This window comes from Rhincodon typus, chromosome 10 (genome assembly GCF_021869965.1).
Source record: "Rhincodon typus isolate 14 chromosome 10, sRhiTyp1.1, whole genome shotgun sequence".
NCBI lineage: Eukaryota > Metazoa > Chordata > Chondrichthyes > Orectolobiformes > Rhincodontidae > Rhincodon > Rhincodon typus.
In genome coordinates this window covers 39,772,168-39,783,401 of record NC_063341.1, presented here as the reverse complement: position 1 = coordinate 39,783,401, position 11,234 = coordinate 39,772,168, and the positions used below count along the sequence as shown (strand labels likewise).

Genomic DNA, 11,234 nt, shown 5'->3' with positions numbered 1-11,234 from the left:
GGCCCAATGTTGAATTTGTCCCAGACAATTGTAATGCAATCACAAGCCTGATAAAACTCATTTCTTTTAAGACTTAAAACATACCGGACTTTAGCACTGTTGATGGTAAAATGCCTGTCTAGGAAATGTCTATATTTTCAAACTGGCGAGGAAGCATGGGAAACTATTTTACTCAATCTCCTTCCTTAACAGCGGCTTTGTTTGGTTCTATCATAGAGAGAGCGAAAAAAAAGAACAGTCCTTTGGATGCATTGACTTCGTCATTAAAATTAATTAAGGGCTGAGTAGGTGTTTCTAATTTAATGAAAATATGGAATAATTGCCACAGAGAAAAAAAATATAAATTACAATTCAGGTAGGCAGGCAAGAGCATTTTGCTATTCTGCAGTGTCTTTTAGTGCCACAAAAAACCTATATAAGGTTTTTATGCCTTGCGTTCCAAAGTTATTCCTATGCATATCCATGCAATATTTTTCCGCTTTCCCTCGATAAAATTGCCAAATAATAATGAATCATTTCATAAATAATGGCTTGGCTGTCTTATCTGGGCAGGGCGGCCAGTGCTGGTTTCTTATCTCGCCTGGCCACATTGCTGTAGTGTTCCGCTCTCCATACTAAATAGGAAATCGAACGTGATGTAAAATCTACTCCACTCTCCAAGGCATAAGCTGCCAAAAAAACTTATTACAGCACAAAGATCAGCCATGGAAGGGGCTGAAAATGGCTGCTAACACTTTTCTAATAAACAAGGATGGTGAGTAGATTTCTAATTGCCACCTCTTAAGTGTGTCTTTTATTCTTCTACATTTTCAAATGTCAAAATATAACTGGTTTCAAATTGAGTATAAATGATTGCAATATAAAAGGACTTTTTTAAAAAAAGCAGGATAATTTTTTTAAAAATAGAAATGGCTGCAAGCATTGTTTTCAATAGTCCCAGGAGTGAGGGGTCTTTTTGGGACATTTTGAATCGCTTAATGGATTATGTATAATACAATCCCTAATGATATTTTAATTTGATTCGTATACATCAAGATTTTTTTTCTAAGGGAAATACCGGCACAGTGACAGAAACGGATGGAGACGCTTTAATATGTTACGATCCAATAGTTTTTCACAATTGCCATCTTGCGCATCTAAAGAATTTGTCAGAGAGACAAAAAGATATTAATCTCAATGGTTATTCATTTATGAGAAAAAACAACGATATTTTTTGTCAGAAAAGAAATAGCGACTCCTTTTAAGACATTGTTGAGTACAGACTAGCTGATCCCATTCGCACAGATTCGTTTCATGAACTTAGAAACCGCTATCAACGAACTAGCTCGGAGTTGTGCTGGGAATGTCATCCACCAAATTATTCTGAAAGATGAGAGCAATTTTAAGGACATTGTTGTGAGATCTCAATTTTAAGATGTTGTATTTCTGTAGTGCAGACAAAATATAGGCTCTTGCCAATGAAGAGCCCTTAAATACCTACCATAGTTTTGTTTCGATTCTGTGCACATTACGGGGAGATCACTTTAAATCAAACGTTTTAAATGCTTTAAGCTAATGCGTCAGAATCTTCAAAATATCTGACTGTTACAAACATCGGAGATTAGGGCTGGCAGCCTGCGTGTATCCAGACTGCCCTCATTTCGTCCCATTGTCCTTATGTGTTTATTTGGACCTTTCCATTCCGCTAAGGCCTCATGTTGCACTGCCTTGATATACATGCTCTGCAACCAGGGATTGTTCATTTGAATGTCAGTTTAAAGGGACACAAAAGAGTTCCCATTATTGCAGCAGCAAGATGATGGGAATATTTTCTATGCGCTGGGTATTTATATGAGTCTGCGCTATTTCAAGAAATAGATTCCACATCTATTAGCTAAAGTGAGCAACATGGAGGATTTGATCGCATGGAGGTGCAGTTGGTCACTTAATTCGCAATGAATTTTACAATCTGTGTATGTTTTGGAAAGGCGGTTTATCGGAGGGTACGTATACATTCAAGACTGAGCGAATTGCACCCCGCATTATCAACTTTGTTTTGCTTCATTTTAAATGGGTTATGCACAATATAGCAATGTAATCTCAAGGTTAAATTTCAATCTTCTAATATATATATACGTCTCTGAGCTCAATTCATTGAATAAAGATTACAACGTGCCCTGCAGCTTTAGAATTTAGAGAGTGTTTAAACCTAATCCTTAATTGATCAACTGTCTTAAGTATCTCGGTTGATTTTCCATAAACTGAGAAATGCTTAATCCTTCCAAGAGGCTTTATGCTAGAAAAAGAATAAAGCGGAATGAAATGCTGCAGGTGCTGGCTTCCTTTGTCGACTCTAGTGTAAGAACGAACCCATTTTCCCAGTGAGATCTGCACAGCAAGATTCAACGGTACTGTGCAAATAACAGCAGCCAAGAAGAACTCGTTGTAAATCCTTGACATCAGTTACACTGCAGGCTGACATGAACAAAACTAGGCGCTTTCTAAATGTGATGTAAAATATGCCCCCAATATTGCCCATGGTGTTGTCTGGAGAATATTAGCTTCACCTTAAGGGAGGAAATAAAAGCGATTTCTTTCAGATGGAAGATTACGAAAGAATGCTGTAGCATCCTGTATTCAGATTATTTTTTAAAGAGTTATTCTTTCTTGCGCAATTTTGAATCACTGGTTTATAATTTCATCGATGTAAAAGTATTTATACTCAGAGTTTAAGCCTAAGTTAACAACCCAGAGAAAGAAAGCTGACTTCTGAGCTTTTCGCGCTGAAATAAATTGCATTCAAAATCTATTAATATCGATATCACACTCTCGTGTTAAAAATGAATGGTGAATGTTAGACCAGTCTAATAAATACGTATGGAATCCAATAAACTCTTGATGGATTCTCAGCCACTCGATTAGTTGCACTATTTGCGATTTTGTTCATAAAAATGGGCCTGTCAATTGACAACTAGGTCAGTACGCTGCAAAGATCATGACAAAATTTACTTCAATAAAATGTAAACGATTTAATTATGAAGTCTTCTCCTTAAAGATTTTTATTTTGTCTCAGGGGAGTATTTCTTGCAGATGAAGTTGTTTCAGCATTTCTCCATCCTTTTGACATCTCATGGTAACGCAGTTAAGACGGTGAAGAGTTCCACTTTTCGACAAGATGATGGAAAAAGTCGGATCTGATCTTGGTGAAAATCCCAGCGATGATCTGAGTCCCGTGCAGAAAGATTTCCCCAGACACAGAGCAGACCGCGAGGAAGCGGAAAGCACGAGCGAGCCTGCAGATCAATGCTCTGAGGGACACCAGCTCCAAGCCGAGCAACAATCTGCGTCAAATGATGGAGTTTCCAAGGAAACGAGACACGACTCCCCTGATCCCCTATCGGAAGTGCCAGTCATAAACCTGATGCAAAGAGGGGTGCAGCCTATAAATGAGAGGGATCAGAAAGGCACTTTTACTCATTCAGTACCGACCACCGAGTTGTCAAGACCCCCGGTGCCTCTGACTCTTCAAGGTCCAGTGAGTGAGAATCGGATGGTCCAGTTAACGGCAGCTCATCTCCCTCTGCCTGCTGCCAGAGCAATGCTGTATAACAGCACATCCCAGTATCAAACCTTGCCACGTTTAAACAGGTCAGTCTCATGCCAGTAACTAGTGGTATTCGAAACCTTTCCTTTATTTTGGAAGATAGTGAACCTGTTTTCTAGTTTGTAGAATCTGAATAACTACAAGATAAACATTGGAATGCAAATCGATATGCCCCGGGCTCAAAAAAGGAATAAATTGATATCAATTGCTTTCAGATTAATTAGTGATCACAATTTCACTTGATTTTTTTTTTAAATGCCATGGATTTCATATTTCACGTGTTGACAGATCTTTGCTTTTTTTTTGTTTTCTTTAAAATTATTGTCAACTCACCCTAAGGAACAGCCTCTTACAGGAGATTTTTGACAGTCAGAATATTTAACTCTTAATTTAACAGTATAGATCAGTCAATGAAAATTCTGATTTCTTATCACAAACTTTTCTTTCTTGTTGCAATAATCAGTGAGCCAGAACCCTTCAACATGTTCTCCAGTAATCGAGTGAAAAGAAGGCCAACTCCTTATGACTTGGAAGTCACTACTGGTATGTACCACCTTTGAATTCGTCACATCTTAACCCATTACACTACACTGCGCTGGCTCGAGAGTTTATGCTAAGAAGGTTAAAAGGCTGTAACTATCTAAGAAAATGTTGCAAAAGGAAATTGACAGTGGTCGGTAAACCGTAAAGCATAGGGATAAATTAGTGCGTTGCTAAAATGGTCACTGTAATCTTCCTCACAATGCAAGCCTATTTCATTTCCTTATTTGTGTTGTGCTCCAACAGGTCTTCCTGCTTGCATGTTTTGACTATGTATTTAAATTGATGTGTGAGCACAGACAGGCGCGCCCGCGTGGTATGCCTCTGCTTGCATGCCTTTCCTTTGTAATGTTTATATTACTTCTGCAAATCCCTTCAATCAACGCTTCAATGTATAAGGGTCGTAACTAACGCAAACCACGGCTGGTTTCATTTTTGCTAATAGGTGTCGCTCAGCCTAAAATTGTCCGCAGGATCTTCACAAACAGCAGGGAGAGGTGGAGGCAGCAAAATGTCAACGGGGCCTTCGCGGAACTTCGCAAACTCATCCCGACCCACCCGCCAGACAAGAAACTGAGCAAGAACGAGATCCTCCGTCTGGCCATGAAATATATCAATTTCTTGGCTAAACTGCTGAGCGATCAAGAGCAGGAAGGCGAGCAGCGGGGGTTACAGATTAAAGAGGCGGATAGTACCAGGCTGGCCAGTGATGATATCCAGGAGATGTCTCCAGATTCGAGCTGTGGAAGCTGTTTCGATGGAACAGGAAGCCCGGAAAGTCTAAGCGAAGAACACGATCATCTCGAGTCACGACATGGAAACCACCACCACTCCATACTTCCTCCAGATGTCAATGGACAACGGTGATATCCTTGCAAAAATGATGCGTCTGGGAGAATGGAAAACTGCAACTAAAGGAACATAGACTTACTGTTTTATCAGTGACTGCTGAATCGATTAACGTTTTACTTCCTTACATTTTCTCTATCTCTAACATTTTCAGGTACATATAAATACTAGGCTCCTGTTCTTCTGGATTTTGAATCTAGAAGTCTCACCGATCGATCATTGACTTTTTTTTGTTTAAAGACAAAATAATTTAAATTTAAAGAATTTAATTTTATCTTAAAATTGAGGTACATGTAAATATTGTAAAAGCTTCAGCCGTTCAAGATTCGGGCGCCGTTTATGGAAAAAAAAAGCATTCACGTTTTTGTAATGGAAAATCCAAGAGGACCAAAATTTATTTCTTTTGGAACAGTAGCATCCCTTTTCCAGTGAATTACATGTTAGCTCATTTAACTATATTCCCATCATTCTGTACACTGCATTCGAGCTCCAAGCGGAACACTAATTGATAACATGTTAAAGAAGCACTGAGCGGGAGAGAGAGGTACTTCAATTTACGTCGCAATTCTCATCCCCAAAAAAGGGATACTACGATTTTAAACAGAAATAGATCACCTTGTTTGTCTAAATTAGAAGATAAAGACAAAAATATATGTGCATTGCGGATTATATTGAAATTGAAGGTTAAAATTTTTAAAAATGTACATTTCTGGGAATAATTATTTTGTATATTTTCATGCATTAGTTGAAAATGGGGCCATTTACTGCGCATAATGAAAATTGTTACAGCTATTCGCGGGCCCTTTTCTATTCTTGTGGACAAATTATTATTTATTCCATGAACTCTATACTTAAGACTTTTTGAATAACTGAAACACCAGGCAATTTTTATGGGTACAAATTATGACATTTTTCTAAAGTACTTTAACATTCTGCAAAAGAAAAGAAAAACCACGTATTTAATAATTCAATGGACAACGTGTGTTGTTTATTTTATTTAAAAATATAAAGGGTATGGTACACTCCTTATTTCCCACATTCGCTCTTGCCTGCTAAACGTATTGTGAATATCATTGTGTATAATTCACACTGCACTTTCAGTACATTTTGTATGTGATTTTTTTCTGCATTTGCAGAAGTTGGGTAACGAAACCTGTTAACTTAAGCAAATAACTACTACAATGTACATTCTGACAAAGTGATTCTAGATGGATACTCTTTGTAAAGCCTACTGTGGCTGCAAAGTTTGTGTGCAGTATGTATATCACGTATTGTTGTAAAATATATGCAATGTTATATTACCAAGAATTTACTTTTAATAAATTGTATACAATTTAAATGAATAGTGTTCTCCGCCTTAGTTAACAGTCAATATTGCTTGGTAACATTACTAAAGATGGCTTGATACAAGTAAGGGAACGATTATATACAATAATTGTGCCTACTAGTTAATGGATATTTTTAATTTAGAGACTTAGATTTTTCTGGGCTATTAGTATATATAAAATAGTAATAGGAGACAGAGGAATGGGGTGACAGAAATTGTGAACTACACAATATGTCATGGAGCATGTGTATAAATATGAAGTATAACTCCTGATCTCTTGAGAAATACATGCAAATAATAGCACTTATACCCATCGTGGAATAGGAGTAGATGCATATGCCTACTAACACAATTTACTGTGCAGCAGAAGAACATATTTTGCATATTAGTTATTGCACATTCTGCAAATTACTGCATGTGTTCTATACATTAGCAAACATGTTTATATACCTCTACTTTAGATGGCCATATTTCAATGAACACGTGCAAATGCCTATTGTCACACAGTTCGATATACTCAAACAGCTCAGCCTTGTAAAGACATGTCCTAATTAAAGCATTAATCCTACCAACTTCCCATTTCTAACATCTTGAACTTCACTTAATTCTCATAGAATCCCTACAGTGCAAATCGAGGCCATTTGGCCCATTGAGTCTGCACCAACCCTCTGAAGAACATCTCACCCTATCCCTGTAACCCCACATTTACCATAGTTAACCCACCTAACCTGCACATCCCTGGACATTATGGGGCAATTTAGCATGGCCAATCCACCTAACCTGCACATATTTGGACTGTAGGAGGAAACTAGAACACTCGGCAGAAACCCACACAGACTTGGGGAGAATGTGGAAACCCTACACAGACAGTCACCCAAGGCTGGAATTAAACCCAGGTCCTGGTGCGGTGAGGCAGCAATGCTTACCACTGTGCCACCATGTCACCCAAAATTCTAAGTAGAGTTCTCTTAAGAAGAGCTTTATGCTTTACTATAACCGTGGTCAGTTTGTTTATTGCAAATAACAAATATATGAATGCCCGAATAAATCCTCAGGAACAGATGTAGTCTTTGGGGTTTCATGGTAATGCATGCAGAATAATGTCAATATTTTCTTCCATCTATCAGAATATCATTATGTTGAGGGGAATTAAGGGCAAGAGTGATAATTTGAATTTGTTGAACAAATGTCATACTTTGCTAACGTATCTGATTTAATTGGTAATTTTAGCATAACCTGCAAGGATCCCTGGATTATAACCTGTTTGGTTTTGTTCTTTTTGTTACACTATTTATAAAAGATATATGTTGGACATGCTTGAGATATACATTGGAATATCCAACCAAACATGAAGAAGCAACAAGTTAGCTCTGCGCTGTGATGTTCAGTATGTCTTTGGATAAATATTAAAATTCAAAGCACAATACTTCTTATTACATAAACAGAAACAGTCGTGAAAAATAAATGTAAAATAACATCTTAAGTGAAAAACAACAGACTTAGTTGCAAATTGATTTCAAATATGAATCTGATGAGTGACATTTCTGTTTCGTATAAAACATATCCAAACTTTATTTCATAGGTCTCACTAGGCTCAGCCTTGGCAAGCTAACTATGATTGTGCTCATTGATTGGGTTATTATGTTTGAATTTTGACAGTTTGGACATTTGGGAATGATTCGTTTTACTTGTCCTGATGATGGATATATTCAAAATCAGAGCAACAAATATGATGTCTCAATCTTGAGATTACTTAAGGGTCATAGAGTTCCAGAGATGTAAAGCATGTAAAAAGACCCGTCAGTCCAACTCATCCATGCCGACCAGATATCCTAAATAAATCTAGTCCCATTTGCCAGCATTTGACCCATATCCCTCTAAACCCTTCCTATTCACATGACCATCCAGATGCCTTTTAAATGTTGTAATTGTATGAGCCTCCACCACTTCCTCCAGCAGCTCATTCCATACACACACCACCCTCTGCATGAAAAAGTTGCCCTTTAAATCCCTTTTAAATCTTTCCTTTCTCACCTTAAACCTATGTCCTCTAGTTTTGGACTCCCCCAACCCGGGGTAAAGACTTTGTCTATTCACCATATCCATTTCCCTCATGATATTACAAATCTCTATAAGGTCACTCCTAGCCTCTGATGCTCCAGAGAAAATAGCCCCAGTCTATTCAGCCTGTCCCTATAGCTCAAACCCTCCAATCCTGGCACCTTGAAGTACTTGCAGAAAGAATCTGTTCTAAAATAATATCTGCCAGACGTCATAATTATTTCTCAACTGATGAATTAGATTTGAAGTGCAATTACGGTTATTATGTAAATACATCATCCAATTTGCAAAAGTCAAAGATCTACAAACACCAATGTGGAAAATGACTGATTTTCTTTTTTGGTTTAGCATGCCACCTAAAAAGCATTTCTGACAATAATGTTCTCAAATCCTGAAATGTTGAATTTGCAACCATTCGACTCATAGTTGAGAATACCACTACTGAAAGAAGCCCTCAGGCTCTGGGGCAAGTGCTTAGGTGATCAATAGAAGGGAAAAAAAATGCCTCAAACATCCTTCTTTTAACCACAGAAAGAATGATACATTAGCAAGAGCATTATACTGTGGTTGAACTAGGTAGCATAAACATTATTGACAACATTAAAGCGAAATGGATACGCAAATGAGGATTATGCTTTTCAAATTAAAACCAAAAATTTTGAAATCATTACCATTACTTCATTAAAATGTTGTTCATTATCCTTTGTTGCAGAACTCTTTCTAGAAATGTTTAATTCTGATGTGAATGATCTTCAGAATAAAAACACAGCACTCAACGCAGAAAAGTAATTCAAGCTTACATTCACAGTTTACCCTTTCTTTCTATTTAATGCTTGCTGCCCTCAAATGTAAACCTGAGGTTGATACGTTTTAACTTGAATCATAAAAAAAGCCATTAATGGACTCCCAAATTCAATGCATTGAAAAAATAAGTTTAAAAAGCAATGCAAGATAAATTAAAATATATTTATTGTGTTCTTGGAGGAGAAAACTTGAAGAACTAAAGAAAACTCTTTTGTTGAAATTGAGACACTCCTATGATGCTGCTTGGCCTGCTGTGTTCATCCAGCCCTGCACCTTGTTGTCTCACTTACATTATTTCTTGGGCCTAAAGTGACATCTATAAATTCCCACATAATAGGGGTAATTTTCATTGTATGGGTTATAACCTGTTGAAATAGATGGTCATCCTATTATTGAACCTAATTTTCATTCCACTGAAATTAATGGAATAATGCTCATGTGCTCTGCAACTTCAGTTTATCACCCAACTAGTTAAAACCTAAACTGCAAGATCATAATTTTGGAACTGTCATCAAGAAAGATCAAGGCAAAGCAGAGAATGTGACAAGTCTACTTTGCTCTCTGTTGTATCGATATATTTATTTGCATCTTATTTCTAAAGTCATTTTTTAAAATAAGGCATCCACAAAAACAAATGACTTAGGAGTTATTTAGACTGTGGAGTTGTTATTAGTTTGACTGAAAGACAGAAAACATGTACATATCATGCCAGTTTCAAATCAACTAAATTGTGGCAGCCATTCACTGCCTTCAGAGTCAACCCGTCTAGTTTAAAATATAAACAATGCCTTACAGTTAACATTTAATCATCATTAATTAATGCATTCTCCATGACGATGCCTCTACCAATCGGAGTCCACTTGCCAACCAAGCAGCACTGTCATTCCATGCAGTATAAATTCTCAGGAAAGGTCACTGAATCTGAAACATTAACTCTGATTTTTTTTTCAGAGATGCTGCCAGACCTGCTGAGCTTTTCCAGCAACTTCTGTTTTTGTTCCAGTATAAATCTTAGTTTCCCTTTGAATGGCATTCTTGTGAATTGTCCTATTGAATGCAAATGAAAAACTTTGACAATATGTATTTTTTCAGCACTAGTCTAGCTCTGTACTACCAAATGATTAATAATAATACAGTTCTTGAAGAGCTGTAATTTAACCTGGCCCAAAAAACATTTAAAAGATGAACTGCAGAGACTCTTATGCATGGAAATCACATTGGTGAGGGGCATGAGCCATCCTGGCCCTCATGCATTGTTTGTTTTGATGGACCAGCAGCCATCAGTGCTCATGCTTTTTGAGAATTTGAAAGAATTTGGGCTCCAGTGACATTGATGACAGGCAGATAGTGGCCCTTATTGGGAAACTGTGCTCTACTGCTGTTAAGTCAAGCTAAAGATTTAGATAATCGTTCTGCAAGGTTATGCCCAATTTTCATGTACCACTCTAATGCTCCTCATGGAGGAGATGATCATGATAATGGAATTTGTGTTTCCAGGTGATGGGAGGAGTATACTGACGCTGCATTTATCAGATTTAGAAGAGGAAAGGATGAGAAAGTTAGGGTGAGAAATCCCCCTATTCCCCCAAACCAAGCCTGAAACTGAGACCTCTCCAAACTGAGCCTCATGCCTCAGGCCTTAGAAGCCTTCTCTCTTCTGCTTCCTGTCACCTCAAGTAATCACAACAATAAGACACCATTAAAGCACCTTCTGCTGCAAACTGCACACTCTGTACTCATTGCTGTCCTTAGAAATATAACTTCCACAACCCTATAAATGTGGTATATTTCACACACTATTTATATTATTTTATCTGAACACAACACACACATTCACAACCTTTGACAAGACCACATGTTAACCTATTCAATTTCTGTTTGAAGACAATACCTAAGATGAGGGGAGGACAAGAACCAGCTCAAAATTCTAACAAGGTTTTGTTCATTGGATGAGTTTTCATTGAAATCATCAGGTAAGTGAACATCAGGAATACCAGATATAGAGATAACAAGGCGTAGAACTAGATGAACACAGCAGCATCAGAGCAGCATCAGAGGAGCAGGAAAGCT

The 11,234-nt window shown here is 37.5% G+C and overlaps 1 protein-coding gene and 1 long non-coding RNA gene across 2 annotated transcripts in view; both read left to right on the top strand.

Annotated features, from left to right (window-relative positions):
• The first annotated feature begins 621 nt into the window (after positions 1-621).
• tal1 (T-cell acute lymphocytic leukemia 1) lies at positions 622-6,315 on the top strand. Its single transcript, XM_020518072.2, has 4 exons — positions 622-754; positions 3,053-3,627; positions 4,047-4,126; positions 4,569-6,315. The coding sequence occupies exons 2-4, from the start codon at positions 3,155-3,157 to the stop codon at positions 4,988-4,990; spliced, it is 975 nt and encodes a 324-aa protein (XP_020373661.1). The 5' UTR covers positions 622-754; positions 3,053-3,154; the 3' UTR covers positions 4,991-6,315.
• A 4,738-nt stretch (positions 6,316-11,053) lies between these two features.
• LOC125484208 overlaps positions 11,054-11,234 on the top strand; it is a 3,570-nt gene continuing 3,389 nt past the window's right edge. The window contains exon 1 of the long non-coding RNA XR_007263058.1: positions 11,054-11,137. This is a non-coding gene — a long non-coding RNA (uncharacterized LOC125484208). The remainder of the gene's footprint in view (positions 11,138-11,234) is intronic.

What these genes read in the sequence shown, in the direction of transcription:
- tal1 (XM_020518072.2), top strand. Translation starts at nt 3,155, where the DNA reads ATGATGGAAAAAGTCGGATCTGATCTTGGTGAAAATCCCAGCGATGAT. An exon ending in ACCTTGCCACGTTTAAACAG is followed by an intron (nt 3,628 to 4,046) that starts GTCAGTCTCATG and finishes TGCAATAATCAG; the next exon opens with TGAGCCAGAACCCTTCAACA. An exon ending in TGACTTGGAAGTCACTACTG is followed by an intron (nt 4,127 to 4,568) that starts GTATGTACCACC and finishes TTTTGCTAATAG; the next exon opens with GTGTCGCTCAGCCTAAAATT.